This window comes from Drosophila grimshawi, unplaced genomic scaffold, assembly GCF_018153295.1.
Source record: "Drosophila grimshawi isolate 15287-2541.00 unplaced genomic scaffold, ASM1815329v1 contig_1369, whole genome shotgun sequence".
Classification (NCBI taxonomy): Eukaryota; Metazoa; Arthropoda; class Insecta; order Diptera; family Drosophilidae; genus Drosophila; species Drosophila grimshawi.
The window spans coordinates 320,808-339,825 of NW_025062891.1; the positions used below are offsets into that span (position 1 = coordinate 320,808).

General features: G+C 39.4%; 5 protein-coding genes and 1 pseudogene across 5 annotated transcripts; 3 read left to right on the plus strand and 3 right to left on the minus strand.

Moving 5' to 3' along the window:
* Nucleotides 1-762: 762 nt before the first annotated feature.
* On the plus strand, nt 763-1,941 carry LOC122322368 (serine protease grass-like). The gene is made up of 5 exons (XM_043214262.1): nt 763-792; nt 872-895; nt 959-1,001; nt 1,117-1,287; nt 1,350-1,941. Exons 1-5 carry the CDS (start codon nt 763-765, stop codon nt 1,748-1,750), a joined length of 669 nt encoding a protein of 222 aa, XP_043070197.1. The 3' UTR covers nt 1,751-1,941.
* Nucleotides 1,942-2,019: 78 nt separating this feature from the next.
* LOC6561062 lies at nt 2,020-2,821 on the plus strand. The gene is made up of 3 exons (XM_032733917.2): nt 2,020-2,330; nt 2,390-2,592; nt 2,664-2,821. The coding sequence occupies exons 1-3, from the start codon at nt 2,131-2,133 to the stop codon at nt 2,759-2,761; spliced, it is 501 nt and encodes a 166-aa protein (XP_032589808.2). The 5' UTR covers nt 2,020-2,130; the 3' UTR covers nt 2,762-2,821.
* On the minus strand, nt 2,781-8,612 carry LOC6561063. The gene is made up of 16 exons (XM_043214263.1): nt 8,541-8,612; nt 8,319-8,476; nt 8,051-8,246; nt 7,949-7,991; nt 7,688-7,881; nt 7,224-7,627; nt 6,725-6,933; nt 5,384-5,515; nt 5,053-5,198; nt 4,732-4,966; nt 4,238-4,356; nt 4,011-4,171; nt 3,675-3,942; nt 3,573-3,615; nt 3,311-3,504; nt 2,781-3,248 (listed from the first exon to the last, which is right to left on the minus strand). The coding sequence occupies exons 2-16, from the start codon at nt 8,349-8,351 to the stop codon at nt 2,842-2,844; spliced, it is 2,784 nt and encodes a 927-aa protein (XP_043070198.1). The 5' UTR covers nt 8,352-8,476; nt 8,541-8,612; the 3' UTR covers nt 2,781-2,841.
* A 279-nt stretch (nt 8,613-8,891) lies between these two features.
* Nucleotides 8,892-9,940, minus strand: LOC6570647. Its single transcript, XM_043214335.1, has 4 exons — nt 9,784-9,940; nt 9,633-9,729; nt 9,309-9,573; nt 8,892-9,251 (listed from the first exon to the last, which is right to left on the minus strand). Exons 1-4 carry the CDS (start codon nt 9,923-9,925, stop codon nt 9,147-9,149), a joined length of 609 nt encoding a protein of 202 aa, XP_043070270.1. The 5' UTR covers nt 9,926-9,940; the 3' UTR covers nt 8,892-9,146.
* Nucleotides 9,941-15,073: 5,133 nt separating this feature from the next.
* On the plus strand, nt 15,074-16,063 carry LOC116806123 (annotated as a pseudogene).
* On the minus strand, nt 16,063-17,457 carry LOC6561061 (serine protease grass). Its single transcript, XM_043214333.1, has 5 exons — nt 17,223-17,457; nt 16,952-17,150; nt 16,850-16,892; nt 16,588-16,781; nt 16,063-16,525 (listed from the first exon to the last, which is right to left on the minus strand). The coding sequence occupies exons 1-5, from the start codon at nt 17,406-17,408 to the stop codon at nt 16,119-16,121; spliced, it is 1,029 nt and encodes a 342-aa protein (XP_043070268.1). The 5' UTR covers nt 17,409-17,457; the 3' UTR covers nt 16,063-16,118.
* Nucleotides 17,458-19,018: the final 1,561 nt, after the last annotated feature.

A 19,018-nucleotide genomic window follows, 5' to 3' on the forward strand; every position in this document is an offset into this window, starting at 1 on the left:
AGAATACCCAGCGTTCTGAATTGATCTCTGTTGCCTGTTGTGTCTCTGCAGATCTCAATATTAAATTAAACACTAAACAATCATGACCACTTTTCGTCAGCTTCGCATTCATGGAGCATTTACAAATGTACACATTTATTTATTTACGTGTGTATATATTTTTGGCATGCGCGACCCGACGTGAGTCGACTTCTAAATTGGCAGATAAGCTAAAATTGTTACGCAAATTTGGTGTTTTTCTAATATGCATTTGCTAAATGTTGTTGAGCGTCTAATTATGCTATTTGGCTAGCTATCAAGGTTATCAACGTTATCAATACTCCATTAATATAATATAAATCATGAAACAATAGCTCAGTAAGTTATTCTAATATGCGTACAATATAAGATGAAATAAGTGCGTATATTCTAGACATTTACAGGCATATTACTTAAATTACACATACCTATATAATATAAGCCGTGAGTTAGTAAATAGCTGTCGATCATATTTATGTATATTGGATGTATATATACATTGTACATGCAGTTTATTAAAATAACCTATTCAACCTGGGGCTATAAAAGTGAACACAAACCACCCATGTTCAACAGTCGTTTCCTACGAGTTTATTCAACATGAGATCGATTAAGTCGATTCAATTACTTCTCGGCCTGTTTGCAATCTGTACGGCAACAGGTAAATGCATATTTATATATATATATATATAACCGGATTGGTGTCATGACATTCACAACCTTGTTAAATAGAGCTTAATCCGGATGGGTTGCGCCGATTGGAGCAAAATAATTGTGGCATCTTTAAGGAAAGCCATATTATAGGAGGAGAGGAAGTTTTCACTGGATCGAGGCCCTGGATGGCACTGATTAGGACAAAGCTCCCTTATTACGGATCGTGAGTTACTGTCGTGATCACAACTTACAGTTTTAATCTTTGTAATTGACCTTTCACAATCAGAATTCGTTCCAACTGTTGCGCATTGTGTTAAAGGCGCTGAGATGTAAGTACCGCCATCAGCCATTTGGAATATGAAGATTTCATATATAGATACATGTTATGTGCAATGATAATGAGGACAATGTATGATCAAATCAGATTATAATTGATTGTTGCAGACCTAACAACGGATGTAGACTGCAACAATTCCACAACGAAGACAACATGTTTGTCAAATATTGAGAGCTTTGGCATCGAGAGCGTCATAATTCATGAAAACTTTGAAACACCAACATCATTTTCCAATGATATCGCTCTGATAAAACTCAAAAGCAAGGTTGACGTCAAAGGTAAGATGATTATTCTAATCCATTCAATTATGCAATTGAAATCAATTGACTTCTTTCATCAGAACACAACAGTCCCATCTGTTTGCCAGTGAATGCAGCATTAGAAAAAGAAGCGACATCCCGGGAAACACTCCTCCACACGGGCTGGGGTTATAACAACTGGGGCTTAAGCAATGTTAAGCTGCATGAGATGATTGTCAACAATAATGTCGCAAATCAAACATGTGGACCGCTTATTCCTGTTAAGAGCGAGAACCACATTTGTTTCTCGGCAAGCAGTGAGACTCTTTGCAGAGGCACATCTGGCAATCCATTAAGTGGTCTAGTTGATTATTCTGGAATGAAACGCTTCGTCCAATTTGCGATTGTTTCTTTTGGCTATCGAAACTGTAATCCAAGTGTGGGCATTAATGTTGCCCGGTTTATGCCATGGATAACCAATGTGCTGGCGGAGGAATCGTAGCTTAAATGAAAAAATTTAACGATTTTCTGTACAGTAAAGCGACTCCATAAAGAAATATATCCCACAAACTGTTCTGATGTATATTATTAAAGCACGAATACAAATCGAGGTAAATACATATATATGCACATAAAATACTCATTGTCCCCAATTCAGCTTACAAAATATATTTGTGTATTTGAAAATATTAACATGGTTGCAAGATTATAAAAGGGGGTGCAATGACCTTAACGTAAATATATATAGACATAAGTAAGAAGGGCCTGCCCATTGAGCCAAAAATATCATCATTGTTGAATGCTGAAATTGGATGAAATGGGAGTTTAGTTCCGCTGCGACTCCGAATCCGCCGCTTCCTATCTAGCTATAAATACCGACAGATGCGCCCCATCCCGGACGACCAGACACGCGAGGCATCAGCTGTCTACCATAAGTGCAGATATATATTTAGAAAAGTGGTGCGAGCTATCCGAAGTAAGCCGGAGACTACTTTCGGATGCTGCTCGCATGCTAGCAGTGCAGAGAGCAGCGTCATGGAATGCAGAAGTGTTCCCATTCTGCCAACCTATGCAGAGTCCTGGTGTGTAACTGATTCGGCTCGAACGATTCGATTATTTTATGCATCGATTTACCTAGCAGTGTCCACAGCAGTGACTCGAAGAAGGCATCGCTCTGCCAAACGCTCTTTCCAAATAAGACGCTCAGAGAGACCGATCCGGCCATCATCCTAATAACATTAGCTGTTGTCGTTGGCTCCTTTTGCCTGCTCAGCGGATTTATCTTGCTGTGCGCGGTATCCAAATCCTGGCAGGACGAAACATCTGAGGCCGTACTGCTAATGGGTAAGTGCAGCCTCGCAGCGTTGCTCCTCTTGACACAGACACAGACTTACGTCTGGCAATTCTCATTCGAGGCATTGGCTTCCTCATCACATCTCTAGCCTGTGTCACATGGAAGTTGACGAATGCGCAGCGCTTGGCTCAGTTACAGGAAACCATTTCGATTTACTAAAAAATATATGTGTTATCTCTTATGCTCTCGATAAATTCATTCATATTTATTAAAAATGAAAATACAACAGAAATTTATCGCTAATTAGCAATTAATTTGTCAGCGATCCAGCGTATAAAACTGGCAACATTTGTGTAGACACCCGGTTTTCCACCCCCGCAAAAAGAGGAACCATAGCTGACTATTCCAAACTGAACCATACGTTGCTTTCCATTATATTCAGTTGGATAAAATAGTGGACCACCAGAATCACCATAGCATGAATCCATTTGAAAGCTACCAGCGCAGATATGACTCGATTTCATGCTTTGTCCGTATACATTTTGGCAGAGTGAACGATTCTGCCAATCGACTGCCGTCTCCATGGGTACATCGGAGTGGATTGACCTTTCGGTTGCTCCCCAGCCAGTTACCCTGAATCTCTCCTTATGTTCAGCTTCTTGTTGAAGTGTGTAATTTACTGGCAAACAGATGGGCCGGATGCTAACTGTGGCAAGGACATAACCGATTAAGTGTGCAACTGTAAATAATACTAACAATTTAACTTACAACTGCTCTCAACGTCTGTCGATAACTTGATTAATGCAATATCATTTTCAGCAGGGTCTCGTGAGAAATTTTCATGCACAAAAATTTTGTCGAAAGAAATATCTCTAACTGGTGGTGCACATATGCGAGTGTTTCCTATGTCATCACAGTCTTGTTCGGTGGATATTCTGTGTTCCCCCAAACGCACTTCTAATCTATGATAATAAAGATTTGGAAGCTTACAATATGAAAGGCGGGCGCACAGCTTATGCTTCTTACTTACAGCTCTTGTCCATCAAAACAATGCGCGGCGGTTAAAACAAAACCTAATAATTATAATCAATTATAGATCAGTATATCAATTCAGATTCCTGTGCTTACTTACGATTTGTTATAAGGGTGCCAGCACATGCATATTCTACATCGGAGTTCCTTTTGAGCTTAAGAAGAGCCAGCCATGGTCTTGACATTAATCTTATCTCATTTCCAAAGCCTATATTTTGAGTCAGCCATCTCTTATCTCTTGACAGTCTTGACATTAATCTTATCTTATTTCCAACGGATACCTTTTGAGTGAGACCTATATAACCACAATCCTGTTCCAACAATATTTTAACTCTCTCGGATACTTCTTCTTCACAACATACATGATTCTGGTGGATAATAAAATGATTGAGTTAAGTGATTTAGGTTAAGCAAATCAAATCTCTGAGTAATGTACCAATCTTTTATAAACGGGGCAACGTGAATTCCTCATGTATTGTCGGTCAGCAGGTGTTCCCAGTTTCCTTATAATCAGATGGTATAAGTCATCTATTTTTTTACACTCTCTAACATGTATACAATTTCCAGGCAGTCCATCTCCTCTCATACAAAAATTACCTATATAATGTGTATTATTTAAGGGCATCTGGAGCGAACTGTACGATTTATAAATATATATATTACCGCCATCATCAGCTAACGAAAGCCGACCAGCTGTTGCCACATAAAGTGAAATGCTCAAAGCGCTGATTATATTCATCACAAGAGAGTGCGAAGCCAAACTGAGATGAAAGCTCAGTCGACTGGGTATTTATAGCATTATTTTATATAGATGTATTTTGATATGTGCATACATATTTTATATTTGCTTATCAGTACTTATGCCTTAAATAATAATTAACAAAATCAAGGAATATTTGCTCAATCCAATTTCTTAATCAAGATTCGCACCTCAATGCCACTGCCCTTTCACATATCACAATGGTAATCAAAAATAAGAAATTCATAAGAAAAACATAAATTTCTAATGAAATCAATGTGATACTTATACTTATTGGACTATAAGCTGGATGTTTACCATCCATATTACAAGTTTTATTTGGACAGTTGATTAAAATTTCAGACTACCCGTTGTCATGTAGAAGTCATCACCTTCACAGTACGATTTGCACACACACATGTGCACCTCGTTGCACTGAGCCTTGCCAAAGTCATAGTCGCCAAAGCGTTTAAGAATCTCACGTGCATCGAAGCTGTTGCTTTCATTCTTATTGGGTTTCTTATTGGTATATCGACTGTTTAGCAGCGTCATGTGAAGTTTGATGCTATCGGGATCGTTATTGTCCGCTGCATACAGGCCGGAATAAAAAGCTCCTGGTCGATGCCCGGCAGTTGTGCATCCAAATTGTTTTGCTGTGGGAAAATATATACTGAGTTAAAGTCTTCTCAACAAACTGGATGGGCACTTACCTTTAGTTTCAGGAATCGCTGTTGCACACCGCCCGAGTTTAGCGCAACGGCCAGGAAATGTGTTGGCCGCATTCGTTTGCGCAGCGATTCGATGAGCAATCGAATTTTGCGCAAGGCAGCACAAACGTTGCTGCGCTCCTTGGACTGAATAACCAAGTCAGTGGAAATCTCGCGTCTCCAATTCAATGCGACGCTTAGCTTAACCACAGTTTTCGTTAAAATACTTACATTATTAACATCTTTAGCTTTGTTTTTTCTTTTAATTAAATATTGAACAGTTTACTAAAGTAAAGTGCATTGTTAATTAGGTAGACAATACTTAAAGAAATCACTTATGTCTAGTTAGGTTATTGGCTTTACTGCATTCCGTGTCTGGGATGTATATAGTTGGAGCCAGGATCATCGTCCTGCCTATAGATGGCGCTCATAACGATGAACAGACTGGCGAAGCCAATGGCGCGTACAAAATAATCGAAGGCGCGATAACGATAACTGCGCTTACAATCGGACATTGTATTTAAATGAGAATTTTAGTTTATTGTATCAAAAGTCTACTTGCGATTAATTGTCGATTGTGTGCACTTATGAAGCGTAGAAATCCAACTAACTGTCGAATTCGAGACTTAAGACTTTTATTGCAAGCGCAGACTTTCAGTGTTTCGCTTTGTGTGTGTTGGGTTTTGTGCTCGTGTGTTTTACCCACAGACTGAGATTACAGAGAATTGTGGAGAATACCCAGCGTTCTGAATTGATCTCTGCAGGTCTCAATATTAAATTAAACACTATACAATCATGACCACTTTTCGTCAGCTTCGCCTTCATGGAGCATTTATAAATGTACACATTTATTTATTTACGTGTGTATATATTTTTGGCATGCGCGACCCGACGTGAGTCGACTTCTAAATTGGCAGATAAGTTAAAATTGTTACGCACATTTGGTGTTTTTCTAATATGCATTTGCTAAATGTTGTCGAGCGTCTAATTATGCTATTTGGCTTGGTCCCTTCAACGGGGCATAACCAAATTTAGCAAGCTTATACAAATTGCTCGTGCTACCAAGGTTATCAGCGTTATCAATACTCCATTAATATAATATAAATCATGAAACAATAGCTCATTAAGTAATTCTAATATGCGTACAATATAAGAAGAAATAAGTGCGTATATTCTAGACATTTACAGGCATATTACTTAAATTACACATACCTATATAATATAAGCCGTAAGTTAGTAAATAGATGTCGATCATATTTATGTATATTGGATGTATATATATACATATATCAATATATATATATAGCCGGATTGGTGTCATGCCATTCACACCCTTGTTAAATAGAGCTTTATCCGGATGGGTTGCGCCGATTGGAGCAAAATAATTGTGGCATCTTTAAGGAAAGCCATATTATAGGAGATGAAGTTTACACTGGATCGAGTCCCTGGATGGCACTGATTAGGACAAAGCTTCCGGATAAAATTTCAAATATGTGTTCAGGAACCCTTATTACGGATCCTGAGTTACTGTCGTGATCACACTTACAGCTGTCTGCCATAAGTGCAGATATATATTTAGAAAAGTGTTGCAAGCTATCCGAAGTAAGCCGGAGACTACTTTCGGATGCTGCTCGCATGCTAGCAGTGCAGAGAGCAGCGTCATGAAATGCAGAAGTGTTCCCATTCTGCCAACCTATCGGAAACCTGGTGCGCAACTGATTCGGCTCGAACGATTCGATTATTTTATGCATCGATTGACCTCGCAGTGTCCACAGCAGTGACTGCCAAACGCTCCTTCCAAATAAGACGCTCAGAGAGACCGATCCTGCCATCATCCTAATAACATTAGCTGTTGTCGTTGGCTCCTTTTGCCTGCTCAGCGGATTTATCTTGCTGTGCGCGGTATCCAAATCCTGGAAGGAAGAAACATCTGAGGCCGTACTGCTAATGGGTAAGTGCAGCCTCACAGCGTTGCTCCTCTTGACACAGACACAGACTTACGTCTGGCAATTCTCATTTGAGGCATTGGCTTCTTCATCACATCTCTAGCCTGTGTCACATGGAAGTTGACGAATGCGCAGCGCTTGGCTCAGTTACAGGAAACCATTTCGATTTACTAAAAAATATATGTGTTATCTCTTATGCTCTCGATAAATTCATTCATATTTATTAAAAATGAAAATACAACAGAAATTTATCGCTAATTAGCAATTAATTTGTCAGCGATCCAGCGTATAAAACTGGCAACATTTGTGTAGACACCCGGTTTTCCACCCCCGCAAAAAGAGGAACCATAGCTGACTATTCCAAACTGAACCATACGTTGCACTCCATTATATACAGTTGGATAAAATAGTGGACCACCAGAATCACCATAGCATGAATCCCTTTGAAAGCTACCAGCACAGATTTGACTCGATTTCATGCTTTGTCTGTATACATGTTGGCAGAGTGAACGATTCTGCCTATCGACTGCCGTCTCCATGGGTACATCGGAGTGGATTGACCTTTCGGTTGCTCCCCAGCCAGTTACCCTGAATATCTTCCTATGTTCAGCTTCTTGTTGAAGTGTGTAATTTACTGGCAAACAGATGGGCCGGATGCTAACTATGGAAAGGACAACCGATTAAGAGTGCAACTGTAAAAAATACTAACAATTTAACTTACAACTGCTCTCAACGTCTGTCGATAACTTGATTAATGCAATATCATTTTCAGAAGAGTTTCGTGAGAAATTTTGATGCACAAAAATGTTGTCGAAAGAAATATCTCTAACTGGTGGTGCACATATGCGAGTGTTTCCTATGTCATCACAGTCTTGTTCGGTGGATATTCTGTGTTCCCCCAAACGCACTTCTAATCTATGATAATAAGATTTGGAAGCTTACAATATGAAAGGCGGGCGCACAGCTTATGCTTCTTACTTACAGCTCTTGTCCATCAAAACAATGCGCGGCGGTTAAAACAAAACCTAATAATTATAATCAATTATAGATCAGTATATCAATTCAGATTCCTGTGTTTACTTACGATTTGTTATAAGGGTGCCAGCACATGCATATTCTACATCGGAGTTCCTTTTGAGCTTAAGAAGAGCCATCCATGGTCTTGACATTAATCTTATTTCATTTCCAAAGAGTACCTTCTGAGAGGGACCTATATGACCACAATCCTGTTCCAACAATATTTTAACTCTCTCGGATACTTCTTCACAACATACATGATTCTGGTGGATAATAAAATGATTGAGTTAAGTGATTTAGGTTGAGCAAATCAAATCTCTGAGTAATGTACCAACCTTTTTATAAACGGGGCAACGTGAATTCCTCATGTATTGTCGGTCAGCAGGTGTTCCCTGTTTCCTTCTAATCAGATGGTATAAGTCGTATATTTTTTGACACTCAATAATATCTATACATTTTCCAGGCAGTCCATCTCCTCTCGTACAAAAATTACCTGTATAATGTGTATTATTTAAGAGCATCTGGAGCGAACTGCACGATTTATAAATATATATTACCGCCATCATCAGCTAACGAAAGCCGACCAGCTGTTGCCACATAAAGTGAAATGCTCAAAGCGCTGATTATATTCATCACAAGAGTACGAAGCCAAACTGAGATGAAAGCTCAGTCGACTGGGTATTTATAGCATTATTTTATATAGATGTATATATATGTGCATACATATTTTATATTTGCTTATCAGTCCTTATGCTTAAAATAACAATATTTGCTCAATCCAATTTCTTCTTAATCAAGATTCGCACCTCAATGCCACTGCCCTTTCACATATCACAATGGTAATCAAAAATAAGAAATTCATAAGAAAAACATAAATTTCTAATGAAATCAATGTGATACTTATACTTATTGGACTATAAGCTGGATGTTTACCATCCATATTACAAGTTTTAGTTGGACAGTTGATTAAAATTTCAGACTACCCGTTGTCTTATAGAAGTCATCACCTTCACAGTACGATTTGCACACACACATGTGCACCTCGTTGCACTGAGCCTTGCCAAAGTCATAGTCGCCAAAGCGTTTAAGAATCTCACGTGCATCGAAGCTGTTGCTTTCATTCTTATTGGGTTTCTTATTGGTATATCGACTGTTTAGCAGCGTCATGTGAAGTTTGATGCTATCGGGATCGTTATTGTCCGCTGCATACAGGCCGGAATAAAAAGCTCCTGGTCGATGCCCGGCAGTTGTGCATCCAAATTGTTTTGCTGTGGGAAAATATATACTGAGTTAAAGTCTTCTCAACAAACTGGATGGACACTTACCTTTAGCTTTAGGAATCGCTGTTGCACACCGCCCGAGTTTAGCGCAACGTCCAGGAAATGTGTTGGCCGCATTCGTTTGCGCAGCGATTCGATGAGCAATCGAATTTTGCGCAAGGCAGCACAAACGTTGCTGCGCTCCTTGGACTGAATAACCAAGTCAGTGGAAATCTCGTTCTGACGTGGCACATAAATCTCTGTTTGCGTCTCCAATTCAATGCGACGCTTTGTGGCGCCCTTGAACCCAATCAGACTACCATAGAAGGATCTGCAGATATATGAGTAAATATATATGCTGTTTAGATAAATCACGTTAGGCAAACCCACTTGGGCACATGCAGCGCCAGCTTGTAGCTGCCATTGGACAGCTCCTCAACATTGCAGTCGGTGCCGTCCTCCTCGAAATCTTCGTCAGCATAAAGATCTGCAAGGAAGAATTCCTTATTATTTTTCAAATATCCAATTTATTGGTTATTACCTGGTTCCTCGTATCCTTTTGCAGTTGTCTGATTGACACAATTCCACTTGCTTCCACCGAAATAGTCGTGAACGACGTGAACGCGATGATTGCGATTGTGGCTCATGCGCTGAGTATGTGGCGCCAAAACATTGCGACTCATTTTGTGGCAAGATGGTTAGTTTGGCCACTTGTTGAGGGAAATCACAAAAATGGAATATTTTGTTTGGTGTTTATGCAAAGACGTTCTTTTTTCGATAAGCACCTGAATTATCGAAGTATCGTAGTGTTGCCATCTCTTAGCGATGATTGAAGTCCTCAAATTTGGACGCGTGTTCCATTACTACTATGGGTCTGCACTTTCTTCCGTTACTTTGTATTTATACTTTAAATTAAGAAGAATATAAGTAGAAAATGATAAATATTGTTGGGTTTTAAAGCGCCAAAGTGATGCACTAGGTGTGGCGGTTAGACTCAGAAGAGCTTTTATTCAATGTATTCTTAAATTGGATCGCTGCCCAGTGCTATTGGTGGGGATCCGTATTCCGGTGAGATAGCTTACATACTGAATGTAAAATGTCTGGTCTGGATGTAACTGCCAGATACATTAATGATCCGCTCAGTGACTGGTACTCTGCCTGGTTGACCGTTTTGCACTGTTGGCTCTCACATTTGGTGGTGTACCCGGACGCCAACGGTACTGATGCTGGCCGACACGCTCCCATGTAAAACTTTTTAAGCAGCTGCAACACATGCTGCGCTGCTGCTGGGTGATCGTTATCGCCCCTATTATGCCCTTCCTATTGATTTCCATACCAAGGAAATTATGTATAGGGTCCTTGTCAACCATCTGGAAATTCGAGATATGCTTTCTTTTATACTGGCCAACTCACCAATATCTGATGAACATATCATCATATCATCCACATATACTGCGATTATGTTTATGTTATTTTGTGTGTGCCTAGTATATACATACAGCTCGCTTGGACAGGCTGAAACCCCAATTTTTGTCATCATCTCGTTCAACTTTTTATTCCACATCCGTCCAGACTGTTTTAGCCTATATAAGGACTTTCGAAGTTTAAGAACAGACACTTCTTGTTCTTCAAACATACGGGGTTGCTTCATGAAAACATCCTCCTGCAATTCTCCATTTAGATATGCCGTGGATATATCAAGTTGCTGCACATGTAGCTCCAGTTCAGCTGTTATGGCCAACACCATCCTCCTCGTATTGTCGCACATCGCACTACTGGCGAAAACGTTTCGTCATAGTTCACTCCGTGTTTCTGGCTGCAGCCCTTTGCTACTAGCCTAGCCTTGTATCGTTCTATTATGATTGGATGGTATGACGTTATGGTTATGACGCCATCACTGCTCAGAAGATTCAGCTTGTGCCTCTCGTCGTCTAGTCTTCGCCATCCGTGCCCACTGCTTCTTTCAAGTCGGTTACTTTTCTTGCTGATATCTCTTTTATTGGTATCGGTGTTACCGTTATCTTCGCCAGTGCCTTTGCAGCTGCCTCTGCTGCTGCCTCTGCTGCTGGCTCTGCTGCGGGCTCTTCTGCTGGCTCTGCTGCTGGCTCTGCTGCTGGCTCTGCTGCTGGCTCTGCTGCTGGCTCTGCTGCTGGCTCTGCTGCTGGCTCTGCTGCTGGCTCTGCTGCTGGCTCTGCTGCTGGCTCTGCTGCTGGCTCTGCTGCTGGCTCTGCTGCTGGCTCTGCTGCTGCTTCTATTGGACTGCACTTCTGTGATTACCTTGCTGCAATTAAAATCGGGTAACGTGGGTATATCAACTGCACTTGATTCTGTTGTTGACTCAACAAAAGGTGATATGTAGAGGCGATATGCTTTAGCTTGATCTGCATATCCAACCAGTGTGTATTCTATACACTTCGGTCTAAATTTCTGATTCTGTGTCTTGTCCAACGCTATCGCCAAGCACTCAAATGTATGAAGGTGGCCAACTGATGGCTTCCGCCCTGTCCATAACTCATATGGCGTACTCTGGAGCACAGCTTTTGTAGGCGATCTATTCCGTAGATAAGCTCCCGTATGTACAACTTCTGCCCAGAAACTTTCTTTAAGTTTGGCCTCTAGCAGCATACAACGCGCCATCTCCACGATTCATCCTTTCTGCAACTCCATTTTGCTGGGATGTGTGAGGCACACTCAATTGACGGACGATCCCATTTTGTTTCAGAAACTGTCAAACTCGTTGTTTACATATTCTCTGCCATTGTCACTGCGAAGTATTTTGATCTGTTTTCCCGTTTGGTATACCACCATGTTCTTATAGTTCTTAAACACATTTAGAACTTCTGATTTATTTTTGATAAAATATACGTGAAAATATCGCGAATTATCATCAATCATGGTACAAAAAAGTAACGTGATCCTCCGTTTGAACATATGTTTATACGGCCGCAAACATCACTATGTATAAGGTTTAATACATCCTCACTTTTGCTGACCGAAATATTAAATGGCTTCGCGCAACACTTACTCTGTAGACATATGTACTTACAGTCAAATTCGCTTGTGCTGTTGAAGTTCACTCCACGCACCAATTGCATATTATTTGACTCTTTGAGGCTTTGCATGTTCAGATGTCCATATCTCTTATGCCACTTTTGCCATTTCCACTTAGGAACACTGCATTTATTGTTTTGGTTATTTCACACAGAAATAAATTGCTTCTATGATTTGCAATAATCAGAGTTTTACCGTTTTCGTCACATACACACGCACGATTGTTTTTAAAGATTACAGTGCAGCCTCCTTTTACTGCTCTGCCTACCAAAATAAAGTTGCATTGTAATTGTGGTATATAAAGAACGTTTATAAGTTTTACTGTTGACGATTCCATTTCAATTATGACGACTCCTCGTCCGACTACTTCTAGTGATTTTTCACCAGCAAGTGTGACCGTATCAGTGAATTGTTCAAACACATTAAACATATTTTGATTTGCGCACATATGAGCTGTGGCGCCACTATCTAAGCACCACGGTGACTTATCAAGCAGTCGTTCAGCGTTTTTTGCACTTAGCAACGTGAAGAATGATTTTTCGTCTCTTCCTTTTGCATGACCTTCGTTCACCTTGGACCTACATTCTGCAGAAATGTGGCCAATTTTACCGCAATTGTAACACTTGATTTTTTTGTTTCGGTTCTTGCCTACTTTGTTTTTCTTTTTTACACTCTCTTTAGTGTAGTGTGCTTTGCTTAAAAATGCCTGTGCATTATTTTCGTTCACAGTCTCTATATGTGCTTCGTTCTTGCGTCTATCACACTCTTCGATCAATTTAACCTTCAAAGTACTAAACTTTGGTAATTCATCGCGTGATTCCAATGCTACAACCAAATTTTCATATGATTTGGGCAAACTTGCCAAGAGTAAAATAACAAATATTTCCTCGTGCAGAACAATGCCAATCTCTGTTAACTGCTCCACGGTGTTCACAAAATTTGCAGTATACATTTGCAGGTTCTCATTCTCGTTCATCCGCATGAAGAGTAATCTTTTGAACAATGTGACCTTTCTCACTGGACCGGTGGGCTGATGCTCTGCCACGCACTCGTCGCCAAATCAAATTTCTTAATGTGACCAATCTCAGAACCTCTTATTGAGAGAGTAAACACCGCTAAAGCCTATTCGGTTTTTGATATCCACTGACTATATTCACTCGTCTTGTCTGAACTTAGGCATTTCATAGCTCCCGAAGTGACGGACCATAGCTCCTGGTGAATTAGCATACTTTTCATTTGGACACACCACGAATCATAATTTGTTTCGTCCAACTTGTCTATATTGTACAGCGCACTCATTTTTTCACTCGTACTTGTTCTCACACAGAAAACTTTAGTTGGTAATGCACACAGCAATACAAAATTATGCAATTCTAATGAAATATTGCACTCGACCTTAAACGCGGCTTTTCAACATAATCTCAGTTTAATTCAACTTTTTCTTTATGCCAATAATGAAAATGTCGGTGCAGAACAGGAGAACTGCACTTCCACGCATCTCCATTCGTTGGGGAAATGCGAATTGTTCGTAAACAAATAATTGTAATTATATGCATGAATCAAACTATATAAACAACCCATGGAAAACAACTGGTTTTATTTATACTATTTCCAGTTAGCTTAACCACAATTTTCGTTAAAAAAAACTCACATTATTAACATATTTAGCTTTGTTTTTTATTAAATATTGAACAGTTTACTAAAGTAAAGTGTATTGTTAATTAGGTAGATAATACTTAAAGAAATCACTTAAGTCTAGTTAGGTTATTGGCTTTACTGCATGCCGTGTCTGGGATGATATAGTTGGAGCCAGGATCGTCCTGCCTATAAATCGTCCTGCCTATAGATGGCACTCATAACGATGAACAGACTGGCGAAGCCAATGGCGCGTACAAAATAATCGAAGGCGCGATAACGATAACTGCGCTTACAATCGGACATTGTATTTAAATGAGAATTTTAGTTTATTGTATCAAAAGTCTACTTGCGATTAATTGTCGATTGTGTGCACTTATGAAGCGTAGAAATCCAACTAACTGTCGAATTCGAGACTTAAGACTTTTATTGCAAGCGCAGACTTTCAGTGTTTCGCTTTGTGTGTGTTGGGTTTTGTGCTCGTGTGTTTTACCCGCAGACCGAGATTCCAGAGAATTGCGGAGAATTCCAGAGAATTCTGTTGCCTGTTGTCTCTCTGCAGATCTCAATATTAAATTAAACACTATACAATCATGACCACTTTTCGTCAGCTTCGCATTCATGGAGCATTTACAAATGTACACATTTATTTATTTACGTGTGTATATATTTTTGGCATGCGCGACCCGACGTGAGTCGACTTCTAAATTGGCAGATAAGTTAAAATTGTTACGCAAATTTGGTGTTTTTCTAATATGCATTTGCTAAATGTTGTCGAGCGTCTAATTATGCTATTTGGCTTGGTCCCTTCAACGGGGCATAACCAAATTTAGCAAGCTTATCAAATTGCTCGTGCTACCAAGGTTATCAACGTTATCAATACTCCATTAATATAATATAAAGCATGAAACAATAGCTCATTAAGTTATTCTAATATGCGTACTATATAAGAAGAAATAATTGCGTACATTCTAGACATTTACGGGCATATTACTTAAATTACACATACCTATATAATATAAGCCGTAAGTTAGTAAATAGCTGTCGATCATATTTATGTATATTGGATGTATATATACATTGTACATGCAGTTTATTAAAATAACCTATTCAACCTGGGGCTATAAAAGTGAACACAAACCACCCATGTTCAACAGTCGTTTCCTACGAGTTTATTCAACATGAGATCGATTAAGTCGATTCAATTACTTCTCGGCCTGTTTGCAATCTGTACGGCAACAGGTAAATGCACATATATATATATATATATTACCGGATTGGTGTCATGACACTTACACCCTTATTAAATAGAGCTTAATCCGGATGGGTTGCGCCGATTGGAGCAAAATAATTGTGGCATCTTTAAGGAAAGCCATATTATAGGAGGAGAGGAAGTTTACACTGGATCGAGTCCGTGGATGTCACTGATTAGGACAAAGCTTCCGGATAAAATTTCAAATATGTGTTCAGGAACCCTTATTATGGATCGTGAGTTACTGTCGTGATCACACTTACAGCTGTCTGCCATAAGTGCAGATATATATTTAGAAAAGGGGTGCAAGCTATCCGAAGTAAGTCGGAGACTACTTTCGGATGCTGCTCGCATGCTAGCAGTGCAGAGAGCAGCGTCATGGAATGCAGAAGTGTTCCCATTCTGCCAACCTATGCGGAAACCTGGTGCGTAACTGATTCGGCTCGAACGATTCGATTATTTTATGCATCGATTTACCTAGCAGTGTCCACAGCAGTGACTCGAAGAAGGCATCGCTCTGTCAAACGCTCTTTCCAAAAAAAGACGCTCAGAGAGACCAATCCGGCCATCATCCTAATAACATTAGCTGTTGTCGTTGGCTCCTTTTGCCTGCTCAGCGGATTTATCTTGCTGTGCGCGGTATCCAAATCCTGGCAGGACGAAACATCTGAGGCCGTACTGCTAATGGGTAAGTGCAGCCTCACAGTGTTGCTCCTCTTGACACAGACACAGACTTACGTCTGGCAATTCTCATTCGAGGCATTGGCTTCCTCATCACATCTCTAGCCTGTGTCACATGGAAGTTGACGAATGCGCAGCGCTTGGCTCAGTTACAGGAAACCATTTCGATTTACTAAAAAATATATGTGTTATCTCTTATGCTCTCGATATATTCATTCATATTTATTAAAAATGACAAATACAACAGAAATTTATCGCTAATTAGCAATTAATTTGTCAGCGATCCAGCGTATAAAACTGGCAACATTTGTGTAGACACCCGGTTTTCCACCCCCGCAAAAAGACGAACCATAGCTGACTATTCCAAACTGAACCATACGTTGCACTCCATTATATACAGTTGGATAAAATAGTGGACCACCAGAATCACCATAGCATGAATCCATTTGAAAGCTACCAGCGCAGATATGACTCGATTTCATGCTTTGTCCGTATACATTTTGGCAGAGTGAACGATTCTGCCAATCGACTGCCGTCTCCATGGGTACATCGGAGTGGATTGACCTTTCGGTTGCTCCCCAGCCAGTTACCCTGAATATCTTCCTATGTTCAGCTTCTTGTTGAAGTGTGTAATTTACTGGCAAACAGATGGGCCGAATGCTAACTATGGAAAGGACATAACCGATTAAGTGTGCAACTGTAAATAATACTAACAATTTAACTTACGACTGCTCTCAATGTCTGTCGATAACTTGATTAATGCAATATCATTTTCAGCAGAGTCTCGTGAGAAATTTTCATGCACAAAAATTTTGTCGAAAGAAATATCTCTAACTGGTGGTGCACATATGCGAGTGTTTCCTGTGGCACCACAGTCTTGTTCGGTGGATATTCTGTGTTCCCCCAAACGCACTTCTAATCTATGATAATAAAGATTTGGAAGCTTACAATATGAAAGGCGGGCGCACAACTTATACTTCTTACTTACAGCTCTTGTCCATCAAAACAATGCGCGGCGGTTAAAACAAAACCTAATAATTATAATCAATTATAGATCAGTATATCAATTCAAATTCCTGTGCTTACTTACGATTTGTTATAAGGGTGCCACCACATGCATATTCTACATCGGAGTTCCTTTTGAGCTTAAGAAGAGCCATCCATGGTCTTGACATTAATTTTATCTCATTTCCAAAGAGTACCTTCTGAGAGGAACCTATATAACCACAATCCTGTTCCAACAATATTTTAACTCTCTCGGATACTTCTTCTTCACAACATACATGATTCTGGTGGATAATAAAATGATTGAGTTAAGTGATTTAGGTTAAGCAAATCAAATCTCTGATTAATGTATCAACCTCTTTATCAACGGGGCAACGTGAATTCCTCATGTATTGTCGGTCAGCAGGTGTTCCCAGTTTCCTTCTAATCAGATGGTATAAGTCGTCTATTTTTTGACACTCTCTAATATGTATACATTTTCCAGGCTGTCCATCTCCTCTCGTACAAAAATTACCTGTATAATGTGTATTATTTAAGGGCATCTGGAGCGAACTGTACGATTTTTAAATATATATTACCGCCATCATCAGCTAACGAAAGCCGACCAGCTGTTGCCACATAAAGTGCAATGCTCAAAGCGCTGATTATATTCATCACAAGAGAGTGCGAAGCCAAACTGAGATGAAAGCTCAGTCGACTGGGTATTTAAAGCATTATTTTATATAGATGTATATATATGTGCATACATATTTTATATTTGCTTATCAGTCCTTATGCTTAAAATAACAATATTTGCTCAATCCAATTTCTTCTTAATCAAGATTCGCACCTCAATGCCACTGCCCTTTCACATATTAAAATGGTAATCAAATATAAGAAATTCATAAGAAAAACATACATTTCCAAAGAAATCAATCTGATTATACTTATTGGACTATAAGTTGGATGTTGACCATCCATATTACAAGTTTTATTGGACAGTTGGGTCTGCACTTTCTTCCGTTACTTTGTATTTATACTTTAAATTAAGAAGAATATAAGTAGGGAATGATACATATCACCCGAAACAAATTGCAATAATGAAAATGTCGGTGCAGAACAGGAGAACTGCACTTCCATGCATCTCCATTCGTTGGGGAAATGCGAATTGTTAGTAAACAAATAATTGTAATTATATGCATGAATCAAAGTATATAAACAACCCATGGAAAACAACAGATTTTATTTATAATATTCCCAGTTAGCTTAACCACACTTTTCGTTAAAATACTCACATTATTAAAATCTTTAGCTTTTTTTTTTTTTATTAAATATTGAACAGTTTACTAAAGTAAAGTGCATTGTTAATTAGGTAGACAATACTTAAAGAAATCACTTAAGTCTAGTTAGGTTATTGGCTTTACTGCATGCCGTGTCTGGGATGATATAGTTGGAGCCAGGATCGTCCTGCCTATAAATCGTCCTGCCTATAGATGGCACTCATAACGATGAACAGGCTGGCGAAGGCAATGGCGCGTACAAAATAATCGAAGGCGCGATAACGATAACTGCGCTTACAATCGGACATTGTATTTAAATGAGAATTTTAGTTTATTGTATCAAAAGTCTACTTGCGATCAATTGTCGATTGTGTGCACTTATGAAGCGTAGAAATCCAACTAACTGTCGAATTCGAGACTTAAGTGTTTCGCTTTGTGTGTGTTGGGTTTTGTGCTCGTGTGTTTTACCCACAGAGCGAGATTCCAGAGAATTGTGGAGAATACCCAGCGTTCTGAATTGATCTCTGTTGCCTGTTGTGTCTCTGCAGATCTCAATATTAAATTAAACACTAAACAATCATGACCACTTTTCGTCAGCTTCGCATTCATGGAGCATTTACAAATGTACACATTTATTTATTTACGTGTGTATATATTTTTGGCATGCGCGACCCGACGTGAGTCGACTTCTAAATTGGCAGATAAGCTAAAATTGTTACGCAAATTTGGTGTTTTTCTAATATGCATTTGCTAAATGTTGTCGAGCGTCTAATTATGCTATTTGGCTTGGTCCCTTCAACGGGGCATAACCAAATTTAGCAAGCTTATCAAATTGCTCGTGCTACCAAGGTTATCAACGTTATCAATACTCCATTAATATAATATAAATCATG